This window comes from Ctenopharyngodon idella, chromosome 21 (genome assembly GCF_019924925.1).
Source record: "Ctenopharyngodon idella isolate HZGC_01 chromosome 21, HZGC01, whole genome shotgun sequence".
NCBI classification, from domain to species: domain Eukaryota; kingdom Metazoa; phylum Chordata; class Actinopteri; order Cypriniformes; family Xenocyprididae; genus Ctenopharyngodon; species Ctenopharyngodon idella.
Genome location: NC_067240.1, coordinates 29,986,292 through 30,005,575, shown reverse-complemented (window position 1 = coordinate 30,005,575; position 19,284 = coordinate 29,986,292). Strand labels below are relative to the sequence as shown.

General features: G+C 41.1%; 2 protein-coding genes and 1 long non-coding RNA gene across 3 annotated transcripts; all 3 read left to right on the top strand.

Moving 5' to 3' along the window:
- The first annotated feature begins 586 nt into the window (after window positions 1-586).
- On the top strand, window positions 587-2,866 carry txndc15 (thioredoxin domain containing 15). Its single transcript, XM_051876968.1, has 5 exons — window positions 587-838; window positions 946-1,283; window positions 2,136-2,299; window positions 2,383-2,513; window positions 2,596-2,866. The coding sequence occupies exons 1-5, from the start codon at window positions 760-762 to the stop codon at window positions 2,790-2,792; spliced, it is 909 nt and encodes a 302-aa protein (XP_051732928.1). The 5' UTR covers window positions 587-759; the 3' UTR covers window positions 2,793-2,866.
- Window positions 2,867-5,028: 2,162 nt separating this feature from the next.
- Window positions 5,029-18,901, top strand: LOC127503325 (pterin-4-alpha-carbinolamine dehydratase 2-like). The gene is made up of 4 exons (XM_051876974.1): window positions 5,029-5,180; window positions 12,905-13,030; window positions 16,375-16,455; window positions 17,800-18,901. The coding sequence occupies exons 1-4, from the start codon at window positions 5,076-5,078 to the stop codon at window positions 17,893-17,895; spliced, it is 408 nt and encodes a 135-aa protein (XP_051732934.1). The 5' UTR covers window positions 5,029-5,075; the 3' UTR covers window positions 17,896-18,901.
- Window positions 8,530-8,976, top strand: LOC127503326 (uncharacterized). Its single transcript, XR_007927071.1, has 3 exons — window positions 8,530-8,656; window positions 8,757-8,856; window positions 8,947-8,976. It is a non-coding gene; the product is annotated as an uncharacterized LOC127503326 (long non-coding RNA).
- Window positions 18,902-19,284: the final 383 nt, after the last annotated feature.

Here is a 19,284-nt window from a genome sequence, read left to right as displayed (position 1 = left end):
TTGTTATATTACCACAGCAACTATAGAATTAATAACAAATTAATTCAAGTACTTTACTATAGTATGGTTCCAAAACACTATAGTATTTACTATAGTATTTTTGTATTAGAATGATAAGAGAGTATTAAAAATGGTTAAGGATTAGATTAGCTCTCTAACAGTGTGTCTAAATAACACTGCTCCTGAATGAACTCTCCTCTGTGTATTTTCACTTTATTGACTAATAAAGTTCGTCAGTGTCTTTGTCAAATATTATTGTCCGTCCCGCAGCCGCAAACGAAGCGGTGGAGTTACCACGTGATTCCTGTTACTTTTCTCCGCGCTTCTGAGGATGAACCAATCACAGTCCTTTATGTACCAGATAATAAATTTCATTTAACCATTTTGAAGGAACAACTTTCTTTTACACGTCAGTTGGGAATTAAGAGAATTAAACAATTATGCGTTTGTCTACTAATTTCTACAACAACACAAAAATCGTGCTAATTGCGGCTTTAGGAATAAAATGCTTAAAAGAAATTATTAGTCGACAGCATTTGCTTCTGATTAACATATTTTTCACTATCACGAATATTTGCTGTATTACAGCCACGCCACTAAAGCTTTATCAATATAGAATTGTTTAAACGCCGAAGTCGCGTGATTCCGTCGTGAACCGGAAGTAGAATATCTCCCTTCGAGTTCATTGAAACCAACAAAATATCAACATTAACATCATCGCGCGTCACGCGCTGAACTCTCTCCATTAATGACGGCGAAATGAGCTCGACTCCTCTCAGATGCCGCAGATTCGCGCTGTCGCTCTTTATCGCCGGGCTCGTGCGGCTGTCATGCGGAGGTATAAACACAGTAATAACGCTTATAACGTGTTTATGATGACCTGAAGTCGAGGCGCAGTGTGAGGTGATGTTACTAACGCGTTTGACGTGTGTTTTGTTACTGTAGATGTCGATGAGATCCCTGACCCATCAGATCCGCCTCAGAGGCGCTTCAAGACGGCAGAGATGGCCGATGCCGTGATGGGAACGGCTCCTTCTCCCGCAGGGATGCAGCATCTGATTCCCAAAGAGCTGCAGGAGTCTCTGCTGGCAGAACCGTGTGCTGAAGAGGAGAAACCGCCGGAGCGGACAGAGGCGCTGCTGTCCGCGGTCATCCACACCGACACCGGCGACAACCAGAACCAGAACTTCACCGAGACCGCCAAGACCTACAAAGTCACCTGCGACAGACGGAACATCACCGGGATCGAGCGCTTCACGGTGCAGGTGCTCAACGCGTCTCAGGTGCGTGTGTTTATGTGATCAGAAACACAGTAAAAACAGAAATATTATAAACAGCTGTTTTCTATGTGAATATATAGTAAAGTGTAATTTATTCCTGTGATCAAAGCTGAATTTTCAGCATCATTACTCCAGTCTTCAGTGTCACATGATCCTTCAGAAATCATTCTAATATGATGATTTGATGCTCAAGAAACATTTATGATTATTATAAATGTTGAAAAGACAGTTGTGCTGTTTTTGAGGTGGATACGGGTGAGGTTAGGACAGGTTAGCTGGTATGGGTTGGTTTAAAAGGATTAGTTCACTTCAGAATTCAAATGTCCTGATAATTTACTCACCTCCATGTCATCCAAGATGTTTATGTCTTTCTTTCTTCAGTGGAAAAGAAATGAAGGTTTTTGAGGAAATCATTCCAGGATTTTTCTCCATATAGTGGACTTCACTGGGGTTCAACGGGTTGAAGGTCCAAATGTCAGTTTCAGTGCAGCTTCAAAGAGCTCTACATGATCCCAGACGAGAATCATCACACGTGATCTTTCCAACGTGATTACGTAATGTGTGGAGCATCACAGAGCAGTGCAAGACGAGCATTTGTGGTTAAAATGTAAATTATTATTTTTTTTTTAGAAAATGTCCGATGGTTTCTCTAGATAAGACTCTTATTCCTCGTCTGGGATCATGTAGAGCTCTTTGAAGCTGCTCTGAAACTGACATTTGGACCTTCAACCCGTTGAACCCCAGTGAAGTCCACTATATGGAGAAAAATCCTGGAATGTTTTCCTCAAAAACCTTCATTTCTTTTCCACTGAAGAAAGAAAGACAACACAACACTGCCTTTGATTTCTCCCACAGGACCTGATGGAGCTCCTGAATGCCAACAGTTCCGAGTGTTCACTGGTCCTCTTTTATACGCCGTGGTGTCAGTTTTCCGCCGGTCTCGCTCCTCACTTCAACGCATTGCCTCGGGTCTTTCCCAGCATGCACTTCCTCGCGCTCGACGCCTCTCAGCACAGCAGGTCTCAGTCTCGCTCTTCACTTTTACACCAGTACTTTGAGCCGATGGATTTGTTTCTATCTGTGTTTGTTTCTCTCTGTTCAGTCTCTCGACGCGGTTCGGAACCGTAGCCGTTCCCAACATACTCTTGTTTCAAGGTACCAAACCCATGGCCCGGTTCAACCAGACAGATCGAACGCTGGAAACGCTGACGTCCTTCATAACAAACCAGACAGGTGTGAGCTTTATTACTGCATGAAGTCTTGGTTGATGGTAATGAAGCCACACACGTTCAGTGATTCACTCTTTTCCCACCAGGTTTTGAAGCAAGCCCGGATCAGACCGTACAGGAAGACGACCGCGTCGGACCTCTGCCTGCGGTTCCCGTCAAGAGCATCGACTGGCTCTTTGTGTTCTCTGTCCTCTTTATATCCGGCTTCACTCTCTATGCCATCCTCTGTACAGACAGCATCCGGTGGCTGATCCCGGGACAGGACCACGAGCACCAGGATTAGAGTCGGTCAATCTCAGGCTTTGTGTTGTGTGAATTGAATGTTTGCAGAATAAATTAAGTGTATGAATGTAAAAACATTGGCTCATATTATTTATTTATTTTCATTAAAGAACTAAAGCAAACAACATTACATAAAAACAGGCACCAAAATCAGTAACTCCACAGATAAGTGACGTTAACAAAGACCCCAAATACAGATTCATAATATTTTACAATAGATTTTACAGCCTTAAGTGACGTCATTAAAGTCGCCATTAAACTGAAGTTGTGCTGGTCTTTTCTTCTCTATTGTGTCGTATATTCCAGTGAAACGCTGTTCGAACAAGAACAAATGTTGATTTTGCCTGTGGGGAATTGACTAGATGGTTGTGGTTTGTTATTGGTGGATCTCATGTGAGTGACAGGTTGCCCCGCCCTCATCATCAGAGAAGAGAAGAGATGCTGCAAGAGGGAGGAGAAGATATTCTGATTCAAGATTACAAGGAACATGAATTTAACACAATAATGATGTGCACAGATAAATCATTAATAATAAACACTGCAATATTCCATAAAAAACATTTAGGGTAACCTTAACCTCGTCATCATCGCCACTACAGGTGCTGGTCATATAATTAGAATATCATCAAAAAGTTTATTTATTTCACTAATTCCATTCAAAAAGTGAAACTTGTATATTATATTCATTCGTTACACACAGACTGATATATTTCAAATGTTTATTTATTTTAATTTTGATGATTATAACTGACAACTAAGGAAAATCCCAAATTCAGTATCTCAGAAAATTAGAATATTGTGAAAAGGTTCAATATTGAAGACACCTGGTGCCACACTCTAATCAGCTAATTAACTCAAAACACCTGCAAAGGCCTTTAAATGGTCTCTCAGTCTAGTTCTGTAGGCTACACAATCATGGGGAAGACTGCTGACTTAACAGTTGTCCAAAAGACGACCATTGACACCTTGCACAAGGAGGGCAAGACACAAAAGGTCATTGCAAAAGAGGCTGGCTGTTCACAGAGCTCTGTGTCCAAGCACATTAATAGAGAGGCGAAGGGAAGGAAAAGATGTGGTAGAAAAAAGTGTACAAGCAATAGGGATAACCGCACCCTGGAGAGGATTGTGAAACAAAACCCATTCAAAAATGTGGGGGAGATTCACAAAGAGTGGACTGCAGCTGGAGTCAGTGCTTCAAGAACCACTACGCACAGACGTATGCAAGACATGGGTTTCAGCTGTCGCATTCCTTGTGTCAAGCCACTCTTGAACAACAGACGGCGTCAGAAGCGTCTCGCCTGGGCTAAAGACAAAAAGGACTGGACTGCTGTTGAGTGGTCCAAAGTTATATTCTCTGATGAAAGTAAATTTTGCATTTCCTTTGGAAATCAGGGTCCCAGAGTCTGGAGGAAGAGAGGAGAGGCACACAATCCACGTTGCTTGAGGTCCAGTGTAAAGTTTCCACAGTCAGTGATGGTTTGGGGTGCCATGTCATCTGCTGGTGTTGGTCCACTGTGTTTTCTGAGGTCCAAGGTCAAAGCAGCCGTATACCAGGAAGTTTTAGAGCACTTCATGCTTCCTGCTGCTGACCAACTTTATGGAGATGCAGATTTCATTTTCCAACAGGACTTGGCACCTGCACACAGTGCCAAAGCTACCAGTACCTGGTTTAAGGACCATGGTATCCCTGTTCTTAATTGGCCAGCAAACTCGCCTGACCTTAACCCCATAGAAAATCTATGGGGTATTGTGAAGAGGAAGATGCGATTATGCCAGACCCAACAATGCAGAAGAGCTGAAGGCCACTATCAGAGCAACCTGGGCTCTTATAACACCTGAGCAGTGCCACAGACTGATCGACTCCATGCCACGCCGCATTGCTGCAGTAATTCAGGCAAAAGGAGCCCCAACTAAGTATTGAGTGCTGTACATGCTCATACTTTTCATGTCCATACTTTTCAGTTGGCCAAGATTTCTAAAAATACTTTCTTTGTATTGGTCATTAGTAATATTCTAATTTTCTGAGATACTGAATTTGGGATTTTCCTTAGTTGTCAGTTATAATCATCAAAATTAAAAGAAATAAACATTTGAAATATATCAGTCTGTGTGTAATGAATGAATATAATATACAAGTTTAACTTTTTGAATGGAATTAGTGAAATAAATCAACTTTTTGATGATATTCTAATGATATGACCAGCACCTGTATAATATTCTGATCAGGCGGTGTCGCGGGCAGCTCTCAGTATTTACAGCGCGCTGCTGCTGTCACAGGGCGGCGATGAGCTGGTTAATGTTTACTCTGACCTCAAGTCGCCAATGGCCGAGTGTTTTTACTAAACTAACCCGCTGCTATCTGTCTTCAGACAGCCGTACAGGTAAAATGGTAAGACGTGTTTATTTTGACCTGTAAGTAGGAACGCAGGAGCACGAGCGCTCTTTCACTGCAGTGCTGACGTCGGCAGCTCGTCGACCAATCAAAGGCTTTAGACTAGAGACCTGCACGAGCTTTCAGAAGAGCAGCTATTGTTTGAATACCAGCACGTTTGTACTAGTATTTGGCATCTGATCTGTTACATTTGGTTTCCTAGAAAGGCAGACATGGCGTGTCGTACACAGCATGTGTGTGAGACAAAATACAACAACAATTAGCCAAGGGGTAATCAGTCTTTTGGGATTCTAATGAGATCAGTGTACCCGTTTAAGTAACTTACTTAAAAAAAGTTATGACCAAGAAAAAATTAGATGACTACTGACTATTAACTTTGACTAAGACTAGTCTAAGAAAGCAGCAAGTGAAACAGCCGCTGGACTCGAGCGCCATCTGGTGGATCTATAACTATCATCAGAATGAAGTTTTTTGTCAGGTTTAGTTCACTTCTGCTTACAAATCTGTCCTTAAAATTGGTACAAGCTCAAGCACAACTAGATCAAACACACGCGCGCGCACCTTACATGTAGTTTGTGTTGGTTGGACACACAAGTAAAGTCACAATATTTTGCAGTATTTGCAGTGACACTTGTATCACCGGCAGATGGCGCACAGAGACCCTTTAAACCTGACGAACAAAAGCCACAATATTGAATCATGACATGCGTTAAACAGTGAGATATTAGAGCAAGTCAGCAGTTATTAATGAATGAACAAGAGCCTTTTGCAACGCGGATAACATTTTTTTTTTTTTAATTGCAGCACATATGAATCATTGTGTTTGACATTATGCATTATTTGACAGTATTTTTTTAGAAGTGACGTTTTCACTCCTTTAGTGCCATAATGAACACAATACTAAAACACTACAGGTGATTTTATTAACTTAAAATTATACTTTAATTGATTTGCCTTTTAAGAAATAGTAGGCTTTCTTTGTTCTGCCTAAATCAATTACTTTTAAATTTACATGAAACAAAATATAACTAAATAAAATATCAACTCAGAAAATATAATGTTGAGGTCATGTTGCAGTAAGAGGTTCATAACTGTAATGAATGGAACAGTGAAGAGTTTAATGCGATTCATTTTTTATACCAACAATTTTTTATGAGTTCATAAACGTATAAACCTCTAGACCACGAAAGAAGGAAGTAATCGATCTGTGTGAAAAATATGTGTTTTACTCTATTACCACACACTAAAAGAGTCCAAAACCAGCACATTTCTGATGGTAAACTTTAAAGTCTGAGAGAAAGTTTAATCTTTTCATGTAATATCCCACTGAAGAGATGATGTGAGATGAAGTGAGCTGAAGTGAGGTGATGTGAGATGAAGTGAAATGATGTGAGATGATGTGAGCTAAAGTGAGCTGAAGTGAAATGATGTGAGATGATGTGAGCTGAAGTGAGATGATGTGAGCTGAACTGAGATGAAGTGAGCTGAAGTGAGCTGAACTGAGATGATGTAAGATGATGTGAGATGAAGTGAGCTGAAGTGAGTTGATGTGAGATGAAGTGAGATGAAGTGAGGTGATGTGAGATGAAGTGAAATGATGTGAGATGATGTGAGCTAAAGTGAGCTGAAGTGAAATGATGTGAGATGATGTGAGCTGAAGTGAGATGATGTGAGCTGAAGTGAGCTGAACTGAGATGAAGTGAGCTGAAGTGAGATGATGTAAGATGAAGTGAGATGATGTGAGCTGAAGTGAGATGATGTGAGCTGAACTGAGATGAAGTGAGCTGAAGTGAGCTGAACTGAGATGAAGTGAGCTGAACTGAGATGAAGTGAGCTGAAGTGAGATGATGTAAGATGAAGTGAGATGATTTGAGCTGAAGTGAGGTGATGTGAGGTGATGTGAGCTGATGTGTGCTGAAGTGAGGTGATGTGAGATGAACTGAGATGAACTGAGATGAAGTGAAATGATGTGATCTGAAGTGAGATGATGTGAGCTGAAGTGAGGTGATGTGAGCTGATGTGTGCTGAAGTAAGGTGATGTGAGATGAAGTGAGGTGATGTGAGATGAAGTGAGGTGATGTGAGATGAAGTGAAATGATGTGAGATGATGTGAGCTAAAGTGAGCTGAAGTGAAATGATGTGAGATGATGTGAGCTGAAGTGAGATGATGTGAGCTGAAGTGAGCTGAACTGAGATGAAGTGAGATGATGTGAGCTGAAGTGAGATGATGTGAGCTGAAGTGAGATGATGTGAGCTGAAGTGAGCTGAACTGAGATGAAGTGAGCTGAAGTGAGCTGAACTGAGATGAAGTGAGCTGAAGTGAGATGATGTAAGATGAAGTGAGATGATGTGAGCTGAAGTGAGATGATGTGAGCTGAAGTGAGGTGATGTGAGGTGATGTGAGCTGATGTGTGCTGAAGTGAGGTGATGTGAGATGAACTGAGATGAACTGAGATGAAGTGAAATGATGTGATCTGAAGTGAGATGATGTGAGCTGAAGTGAGGTGATGTGAGCTGATGTGTGCTGAAGTGAGGTGATGTGAGATGAAGTGAGGTTATGTGAGCTGAATTGAGGTGATGTGAGATGAATTGAGCTGAAGTGAGGTGATGTGAGCTGAAGTGAGATGAAGTGAAATGATGTGAGATGATGTGAGCTGAAGTGAGATGATGTGAGATGAAGTGAGCTGAATTGAGATGATGTGAGCTGAAGTGAGCTGAAGTGATCTGAAGTTAGATGATGTGAGATGATGTGAGCTGAAGTGAGCTGAAGTGAGATGATGTGAGGTGATGTGAGCTGAAGTGAGATTAAGTGAAATGATGTGAGATGAAGTGAGCTGAAGTGAGATGATGTGAGCTGGAGTGAGGTGATGTGAGCTGAAGTGAGATGAAGTGAGCTGAACTGAGATGAAGTGAGATGAAGTGAGCTGAACTGAGATGAAGTGAGATGATGTGAGATGATGTGAGCTGAAGTGAGATGATGTGAGCTGAAGTGAGATGATGTGAGCTGAAGTGAGCTGAAGTGAGATGAAGTGAGATGATGTTTGCTGAAGTGAGATGATGTGTGCTGAAGTGAGGTGATGTGAGATGAAGTGAGGTTATGTGAGCTGAAATGAGGTGATGTGAGCTGAAGTGAGGTGATGTGAGATGAATTGAGATGAAGTGAGGTGATGTAAGCTGAAGTGAGCTGAAGTAAGATGATGTGAGCTGAAGTGAACTGAAGTGAGATGATGTGAGATGAAGTGAAGTGAGGTGATGTGAGCTGAAGTAAGTAAGCTGAAGTGAGGTGATGTGAGCTGAAGTGAGGTGATGTGAGCTGAAGTGAGATGAAGTGAGCTGAAGTGAAATGATGTGAGATGATGTGAGCTGAAGTGAGATGAAGTGAGCTGAAGTGAGGTGATGTGAGCTGAAGTGAGGTGAAGTGAGATGATGTGAGATGATGTGAGCTGAAGTGAGATGAAGTGAGCTGAAGTGAGGTGATGTGAGATGATGTGAGCTGAAGTGAGATGAAGTGAGCTGAAGTGAGGTGATGTGAGCTGAAGTGAGGTGATGTGAGCTGAAGTGAGGTGAAGTGAGGTGAAGTGAGATGAAGTGAGCTGAAGTGAGCTGAAGTGAGATGAAGTGAGCTGAAGTGAGGTGATGTGAGCTGAAGTGAGGTGATGTGAGCTGAAGTGAGGTGATGTGAGATGATGTGAGCTGAAGTGAGATGAAGTGAGCTGAAGTGAGGTGATGTGAGCTGAAGTGAGGTGATGTGAGCTGAAGTGAGGTGAAGTGAGGTGATGTGAGATGAAGTGAGATGAAGTGAGGGGATGTGAGATGAAGTGAGGTGATGTGAGATGAAGTGAGGTGATGTGAGCTGAAGTGAAATGATGTGAGATGATGTGAGCTGAAGTGAGCTGAAGTGAGATGATGTGAGATGATGTGAGAGGAAGTGAGATGAAGTGAGCTGAAGTGAGGTGATGTGAGCTGAAGTGAGGTGATGTGAGCTGAAGTGAGATGAAGTGAGGTGAAGTGAGGTGATGTGAGATGAAGTGAGATGAAGTGAGGTGATGTGAGATGAAGTGAGATGAAGTGAGGTGATGTGAGATGAAGTGAGATGAAGTGAGGTGATGTGAGATGAAGTGAAATGATGTGAGATGATGTGAGCTGAAGTGAGGTGATGTGAGCTGAAGTGAGCTGAAGTGAGGTGATGTGAGATGAAGTGAGATGAAGTGAGGTGATGTGAGATGAAGTGAAATGATGTGAGATGATGTGAGCTGAAGTGAGATGAAGTGAGCTGAAGTGAGGTGATGTGAGCTGAAGTGAGGTGATGTGAGCTGAAGTGAGATGAAGTGAGGTGAAGTGAGGTGATGTGAGATGAAGTGAGATGAAGTGAGGTGATGTGAGATGAAGTGAGATGAAGTGAGGTGATGTGAGATGAAGTGAAATGATGTGAAATGATGTGATCTGAAGTGAGATGAAGTGAGGTGATGTGAGATGAAGTGAAATGATGTGAGATGATGTGAGCTGAAGTGAGATAATGTGAAATGATGTGATCTGAAGTGAGATGATGTGAGCTGAAGTGAGATGATGTGAGCTGAAGTGAGATGAAGTGAGCTGAACTGAGATGAAGTGAGATGATGTGAGCTGAAGTGAGATGAAGTGAGATGATGTGAGATGAAGTGAGGTGATGTGAGCTGAAGTGAGATGAAGTGAGGTGATGTGAGATGAAGTGAGATGAAGTGAGGTGATGTGAGATGAAGTGAAGTGATGTGAGATGAAGTGAAATGATGTGAGCTGAAGTGAGATAATGTGAGCTGAAGTGAGCTGAAGTGAGCTGAAGTAAGATGATGTAAGATGAAGTGAGATGATGTGAGCTGAAGTGAGATGATGTGAGCTGAAGTGAGCTGAACTGAGATGAAGTGAGCTGAAGTAAGATGATGTAAGATGAAGTGAGATGATGTGAGCTGAAGTGAGATGATGTGAGCTGAAGTGAGCTGAACTGAGATGAAGTGAGCTGAAGTAAGATGATGTAAGATGAAGTGAGATGATGTGAGGTGATGTGAGATGAAGTGAAATGATGTGAGATGATGTGAGCTAAAGTGAGCTGAAGTGAAATGATGTGAGATGATGTGAGCTGAAGTGAGATAATGTGAGATGATGTGAGCTGAAGCAAGATGATGTGAGCTGAAGTGAGATGAAGTGAAATGATGTGATCTGAAGTGAGATGATGTGAGCTGAAGTGAGATGAAGTGAGCTGAACTGAGATGAAGTGAGCTGACGTAAGATGATGTAAGATGAAGTGAGATGATGTGAGATGAAGTGAAATGATGTGATCTGAAGTGAGCTGAAGTGAGGTGATGTGAGCTGATGTGTGCTGAAGTGAGGTGATGTGAGGTTATGTGAGCTGAAGTGAGGTGATGTGAGATGAATTGAGATGAAGTGAGGTGATGTGAGATGAATTGAGATGAAGTGAGGTGATGTGAGCTGATGTGTGCTGAAGTGAGGTGATGTAAGATGAAGTGAGGTGATGTGAGATGAAGTGAGGTTATGTGAGCTGAAGTGAGCTGAAGTAAGATGATGTGAGCTGAAGTGAGATGTGAGATGATGTGAGCTGAAGTGAACTGAAGTGAAATGATGTGAGATGATGTGAGCTGAAGTGAGGTGATGTGAGATGAAGTGAGCTGAACTGAGATGAAGTGAAGTGAGGTGATGTGAGCTGAAGTGAAATGATGTGAGATGATGTGAGCTGAAGTGAGATGATGTGAGCTGAAGTAAGATGATGTGAGATGATGTGAGCTAAAGTGAGATGATGTGAGCTGAAGTGAGGTGATGTGAGATGAAGTGAGCTGATGTGAGATGAAGTGAAATGATGAGATGATGTGAGCTGAAGTGAGATGATGTGAGGTGATGTGAGCTGAAGTGAGATGATGTGAGATGAAGTGAGCTGAAGTGAGATGATGTGAGCTGAAGTGAAATGATGTGAACTGAACTGAGATGATGTGAGCTGAATTGAGGTGAAGTGAGGTGATGTGAGCTGAAGTGAGCTGAAGTGAGATGATGTGAGCTGAAGCAAGATGAAGTGAGATGATGTGAGCTGAAGTGAGGTGATGTGAGCTGAAGTGAGATGATGTGAGCTGAAGCGAGGTGATGTGAGCTGAAGCAAGATGAAGTGAGATGATGTGAGCTGAAGTGAGGTGATGTGAGCTGAAGTGAGATGAAGTGAGCTGAAGTGAGATGATGTGAGTTAAAGTGAGATGAAGTGAGATGATGTGAGCTGAAGTGAGGTGATGTGAGATGAAGTGAGCTGATGTGAGCTGAAGTGAGATGAAGTGAGATGATGTGAGCTGAAGTGAGGTGATGTGAGATGAAGTGAGATGATGTGAGCTGAAGTGAGGTGATGTGAGCTGAAGTGAGATGAAGTGAGCTGATGTGAGCTGAAGTGAGATGATGTGAGCTGAAGCGAGGTGATGTGAACTGAAGTGAGATGATGTGAGCTGAAGCAAGATGAAGTGAGATGATGTGAGCTGAAGTGAGGTGATGTGAGCTGAAGTGAGATGATGTGAGCTGAAGTGAGATGATGTGAGCTGAAGTGAGATGAAGTGAGCTGATGTGAGCTGAAGTGAGATGATGTGAGCTGAAGCGAGGTGATGTGAACTGAAGTGAGATGATGTGAGCTGAAGCAAGATGAAGTGAGATGATGTGAGCTGAAGTGAGGTGATGTGAGCTGAAGTGAGATGATGTGAGCTGAAGTGAGATGATGTGAGCTGAAGCAAGATGAAGTGAGATGATGTGAGCTGAAGTGAGGTGATGTGAGCTGAAGTGAGATGAAGTGAGCTGAAGTGAGATGATGTGAGTTAAAGTGAGATGAAGTGAGATGATGTGAGCTGAAGTGAGGTGATGTGAGATGAAGTGAGCTGATGTGAGCTGAAGTGAGATGAAGTGAAATGATGTGAGATGATGTGAGCTGAAGTGAGATGATGTGAGCTGAAGTGAGGTGATGTGAACTGAAGTGAGATGATGTGAGCTGAAGCAAGATGAAGTGAGATGATGTGAGCTGAAGTGAGGTGATGTGAGCTGAAGTGAGATGAAGTGAGCTGATGTGAGCTGAAGTGAGATGATGTGAGCTGAAGCGAGATGATGTGAGCTGAAGCAAGATGAAGTGAGATGATGTGAGCTGAAGTGAGGTGATGTGAGCTGAAGTGAGATGAAGTGAGCTGAAGTGAGATGATGTGAGATGATGTGAGTTAAAGTGAGATGAAGTGAGATGATGTGAGCTGAAGTGAGGTGATGTGAGATGAAGTGAGCTGATGTGAGCTGAAGTGAGATGAAGTGAAATGATGTGAGATGATGTGAGCTGAAGTGAGATGATGTGAGCTGAAGTGAGGTGATGTGAGGTGATGTGAGCTGAAGTGAGATGATGTGAGATGATGTGAGATGAAGTGAGCTGAAGTGAGCTGAAGTGAGATGATGTGAGATGAAGTGAGCTGAAGTGAGATGATGTGAGATGAAGTGAGATGAAGTGAAATGATGTGAGCTGAAGTGAGATGATGTGAGCTGAATTGAGGTGATGTGAGCTGAAGCGAGGTGATGTGAACTGAAGTGAGATGATGTGAGCTCAAGCGAGATTAAGTGAGATGATGTGAGCTGAAGTGAGATGATGTGAGCTGATGTGAGGTGATGTGAGCTGAAGTGAGGTGATGTGAGCTGAAGTGAGCTGAAGTGAATATGGCTTGTTTCTGCAGGCCGCAGACTGGCTGTCCCCGTCGGAGCGGGAGCAGTTCCTCCTGGAGCTGAAGGCCACTGGCTGGGTGGAGGTGGATGAGCGTGACGCTCTTTACAAGGAGCTGCACTTCAAAACCTTCAACCAGGTGTGCCACCATACAAAACTCATCTTCACTGTACTGCTGCGATCTGTGACGTGCCTCAGTTCCTCCATGAGCTCTAGATGTCGCTGCAGAAACACAGCAGAATCACTGAGTCTCTTGAGTCCAGATCACTTTCTCTAACAGGCCTAGAGTTTGTGTTGCTGTTCAGGGCCACTGTGGTCCAAACGGCTTTTACAGAGAAACACAGCTGGATCTGTTGCCCTTCTAAATTCCCATTGTCGCTTTATTAGTTGCAGGTGTAAACCTAACCACTTTCTTGGAGCCCTTCTTCTCAAACCCTCGCTGAGAAGCCTGTATTTTGATGGCCAAGTAGAAGACGAATTTCTTTTGACAGCTACTAAAAACTGTTTCTGAAAGAGTCTCTTCTGCTCACCAAGGCTGCATTTATTTGATCAAAAATACAGTAAAAACAGTGAAATATTATTCCAATGTAAAACAGCTGTTTTCTATGTGAATATATAGTAAAGTGTAATTTATTCCTGTGATCAAAGCTGAATTTTCAGCATCATTACTCCAGTCTTCAGTGTCACATGATCCTTCAGAAATCATCCTAATATGATGATTTGATGATCAAGAAACATTTATGATTATTATCAGTGTGGAAAACAGTCATATTTGTGTGGAAACTGATACATTTTATTTTTCAGGATTCTCTGATGAATAGAAAGTTCTAAAAGAACAGCATTTATTTGAAAAACAATCTTTTGTAACATTAAAAATGTATTTACTGTCACTTTTGATCAGTTGAATGCATCCTTGATGAATAAAAGGATTAATTTCTTTAAAATAGTCATACTTTTGAAGGGTGGCATGAGTACTCATGAAACAGGCATGTGTGTGTTGAAGGCCTCGCTCCCCCTCTTCTCTCTGTAAGCAGGTTTTTCTCTCCCTTCCCCCTCTGAACGCTGGTTTTCACTCCCTTCATGTCAGTCTGCATTACCGTGAGAGAGAGCAGAGCTGTTCTTGGCAGCAGTTGAAGTTCTGATCAAAATGATTTCTTTCACAAACAATCAGATTGGTTAAAATGTTTCATGTGCCTCAGAAAACCACTAACTATCCCATCAGTCTCTCTGTTTCTCTTTTGTTAACTTTGTTTGCCTCTCCTTGTAATAGTGACCTCACATTTTTCCATTTGCACATCTCACTCATTCTCTCTTCTGCACGTCGCTGATCCTCTCCTGACCCTGCATCCGTTTCCCTGGACTTTGGGTAGCGCAGATGATGGACACTGATTGAGAATTGATTTGTGTGTAAATGTGTAAAGCGACATCTTTAGAGATATCTCGATCAAGAAGAAAGGTCCAGTGGAAGAAGGTCTTTAGACTAGAACTCTTTGGTTTCACAGATAAGGCTTAAGCTAGTCCTAGACTAAAGTGCATGTTTGAGCTGTTTTAACTGAAAGCAGCATATCTTAAAATCCGTCAGTGTCATTGTTTTGTCTCAAGATTCAGATCAGTAATGTTGTTTACTAAGGCACGTTTATAAAAGCTACTTAAATGCCCTAATTGAACTAAGGCCTAATCCTGGCTTAATCTAAGCCCTGTCTGTGAAACCAGGCCTTTCTTTATTTTATTTAATCTCTTTGTGAAATCTGTCAGAGCACAACTAAAGCCGAACCCGTCATTAATTCGATGCCGACACAAAAACTGGACACAACATGAATAGGAGGGGAGTAAACCTTTTGACTTTCTTACGCCACAGTAAAATCCAGGTCCTCAAACAAAACCAACTGATGTGGAATAAATTGTTAAAATTATTTGCATTGAAACAGGATGCATGTCAGTTTTCCGCGGGATAAAGGCATTCTGGGAGAAGGCTGTCGGTATTTCGAGCCGATTGGTTTCCATCAGGAGGGTCGGGCCGTAATCACGCTCATTTACTCTGAAGGAATGAAGTGTCCGATGGTGATGGTGCGTGATGATCTTCGAGAGAGTAAAGCTCAATCTGTCTGCGTTTAGGCCTGCCTGCGAGAGCGTAAGCCCAATATTGCTCTGCAGAAAACCGATCTGTAAATCGCAGGCACATGTGTTTGAAACTACGGCAATGCCACCCCGACGTCGAACCGGTCTCATCCAGTGTTTTATGACAATCATGCCGTAATAACACAAAATGCCTCTAAAGTGGCGTGTGTGGAAGCGTGCGGCGGTCCCGCAGCGGTGGTTCTGATTATTTGAGATGAGGCCTGTAACATGTCAAGTCTAATTACCTGCTCCTGACAGACTGAAGGCGTCGCTCCACACAATACACCGCTAACAAAAGAGCCCAGAACGACGGGCCTTGACCTCTTCCACCGGCTATCAGAGGCAGCGCTCCGGCCGTCTGCGTGTTTAATGATGAACAACACTGGATTGTAAAACGCACTCAGTTTGTTTGGTTTGGGTTAGGTGTAGTAGAGCTCTCTATGTTTGAGATTCAGCAAACGTCCGGTCTAGTTTTGGGGAGTGAGCTCAAATCAGATTCGAAGGCTTTATTCTGTGACAGATCAGCCAAACGTCAGAAAGGAAATGTTGCGGCCATCATTATCATGCCCTGCTATTGAATAATTGCCAATATTCCAAATGAAAGTTGAGCAAAAGCAGACTGTGTGCTTAAATTGCTGACGGAGTCATGTTGCAGGATTTTGTCAATCACTTTAAATGGATAACAGGACGCTTTCCTTGATAGCTGCTTTGATAAAATAGCCAATTGTGTTACATCATGTGTTGGAGAACGAGCTCCCCAAATTACGTACAATATACGACACTCGTAATTTCCTCCTCCTCTCTCTTTTTAAACTACTCCTGTTTCATTATGAGAGATTTTGGCCAAGCCCTCAGATGACTTGTGTACAATGGCGGTTCAGTTGACTTAATTAGCTAAGGAAGTATTTAAAGGCTTAATTGAGATTGCATTGGGAAATTGCTCTGAAATAGCCAGTGCGTTTTTTTCACAGGGGGTTTAGCTTGTGCTCGCTTCTGATTGGATGACTCTGTAACTTTGTCATCCTCCAATCACAGGTCAGCTAAACGTGCTCCAGAGATCTGAGGTCTCATAGCATCTTTGGAGACTTCCGATGTGTAGTTTTACAGACTGAAACAGTTTCTCTTCTTATCACTTTGCCAAACCCGTAGTCCATTCCTCTGTTAAATATGTACAGAATTACAATATGTCATTGAACCATGTGTAAACAAGTTATTAAAAATATATATTCCTCTCAAAATACAGGCTTCTCAGCAACTCAGGCATTATTTCCTGTTGATCTGCTAATCATTAAGAAGAACCTCTCTGGTGTAAACTGTACTTAATTTTGCTCGCTGATCTTCCAGCGTGTGTTTTCTGTTCCTCAGGCGTTCGGCTTCATGTGTCGCGTGGCTCTGCAGGCAGAGAAGATGGACCATCATCCGGAGTGGTTCAATGTTTATAACAAGGTAATAAGCCACGTATTTCTCACCCTGGAGCAGCAGTTTATAATGTTTCCCCAAATGTTTAACATGAATACACAGTGTTTAAAGTAGATGAGAGGCCACACACATCAGGCCTTTGAAAGTGTTGCATTTGCTCGGCACACACTCGCACTGTGTAGTGCACTAGCTCACATTTCATGTCATGTTGAAGTGGACAGAGTAATCCTGACGATCTGTAGTGGAAACTCTCTTTGTGAAATGAGCAGTAGTGGTTATGACACGGGGTTTTGTGAATCGGCTGACGGCACTGTGAGGAATATAGACAGCGTTAGTGCCACCCACTTTTTCAGCAGAGTATTTTTCCATTCATTTCTCCCATAGGGATATTTAAATAGTCTTGGTTAAAGTGAATAAAGCCAACCAGCTGCGAGGTGCATCACAACACTACAAACTGATTTTGAAGCAAAAAAGTATTTAAAAATCTGACAGAAGTACAAAGGTATTTACCAGCATTCATGAGCGAAAAGAACTACAATCCCATGAAGCACTGCAAACAGCATAATTGAATTAAAAATGATGGAGAAATATAAAACTGCTCGTTTACAAATGTTGATTTTATATATATATATATATATATATATATATATATATATTATATGGTCAAACCAAAATGTATTCAGACACCTTGAACATTTCATTCATTAATTCAGTTTATTCACTATAGTTTTAAAAAAAATGGTAATAAAATATGACAAGTCAGAAAACTGTCAGAAAAACATAATTTTAATTAAGCAAAACTTGGTCAGGTCAAAGTGTCTGAATAATTTTTGGTTCCAAATTTTTATCAATTTTTACTGGTAGTCCACTGTATGAAGAATTTTTGGGTATAATATGTCACAGTTTACTTTATTTTGCTATCCTCACTTACAGAAATGAACTATAGTGTCCTGAACCTACTAGTAAAAATATATCAAAAATGATATCTAGTGTCTGAATAATTTTTGGTTTGACTGTGTATATATATATAATATATATTGAGACTGTAGCGGGATTGACTTTATTAAGTCATTCACAGTGCTTCATGTGTGGGGGCGGAGCTAAGGAGCTCTTTTGGCTTGTTTTGACTCTGATTGGTGGAATTTTCTGTACAGCATCATGGGTAATGTAGTTTTTCACAATGAATTCTGCTATTAAACTCGATTATTTTAAAAAATAAGCTGCAGGCTGACGGCTTTAACAGAAGCAAATACTATCGATTAACATCCTTTTAGCTCACAGTAAGTCTGTCTTTACAGGTTTATAAGTTATTAAAAACGCTGTTTCTTGGATAATAGTTATCGAATGATAGAGTTTCTTACTATCTTTCAGGTCCAGATCACTTTATCCACACATGACTGTGGAGGACTGTCAAAGAAGGATATTCGACTGGCCAAGTTCATTGATAAGGTTGCTCTGTCCCTGTAGCAGATCTTCCTTGTGGAAGCGACATTTATTTTCAATATATTCCAAATGTTTTGTATTGTATTCCCAAAAAAGGGAAATAAGTGAGCTTGTTAATTCATACAGTTGTGCATTTAAAATCATGGTTCTGGTAAAAGCATATTAAAAAGAGTGTAGATCAATTTCATATTCATTTAATGTCTGATTCAATGTTTAAATCCTCTGTTTAGGTGCATTTTTACATATAAAAATATGTGCATAAGTCAAGTCACCTTTATTTTTATACAGATTGTTTCAAAGCAGCATTACAGGGATAAACAGGAAAATAATGATTCAGTGATGCAAACAGAGTTTTTTGAAGAGTTTGTTTCAAATTTAATTTTTTTAAAGATGTCAAGGTTAATTCGCATTAGACATTTTAGCAAATGTACTGAGAATAATTGATAATTAAGTTAATGATTGAATAATAGAATTGATAATTTAGTGCAATTTAACACAGTTTAGAACTCAATTAATTTGTAATTATAACATTTCATTCTGTTCCTTCTGACTTATAATTTCAAAGTTTACATCATTTAAACAAGACTACACTTTAAAATCATAAAATGAATAAAATTTCAGTTAACCATTATTCAACATTTATTTTGTTTGCTGTGTGATACATGAGGAATTTTATAATTGTGCTTTGGCTCAAAAAGTGACCATAAAACACACCACAAAATAATCATAAAGGTATTTTATTTGTGAACTGTAATCCAGATCTTCAGAATCCATGTAACTGCTTTGAGGAACACACAGAAATTCAAGTCTTTATTCCTTGATGTTCGTCTCCATCCAGTCAAATGTCACACTTGTTAAAAATTCAAACTTTGTGCATCAGGAAGCATTACAACAAAGGTTTTACATCAGTGATATCAAATGCTCATTCAGCCTCGCCTGTTTCATGACCGATTGCATTCATTTTTTCATCACTTTAAAGTTTATTTTGTGCATTCATTTTCACAATAAATAATAAAATTACTAGTTTGAATATTTGGTATCAATATTTTCATGAGAGGACAGATCCTTTCCACACGTCAGTGTCACAGTGTTCATACTTGTTTCCACACTTACACCTGCGTGTCTTAATCACTGAGACATGTATGTTCCTGATGATGAAAAACAGGCAGCCAGACAGAAATGGCAGCACAAGAGCGTCCTACATGTAGGTGTCACACGTCACGCCCATCGAGGACGATCTCTCCCTTTGTGCCACACAGATAGTGTGATCATAAACTGCAAAACTAGCCAAAGGACGGGGGAAAACACATTAGCATAGCTACTTTAGGAAGTGAAAAAACACGTTAAACGGCAAACATTAATCAAATAAATAAAATATTACATAAACAGGCATTTGATCTCTTCGAGTATGAT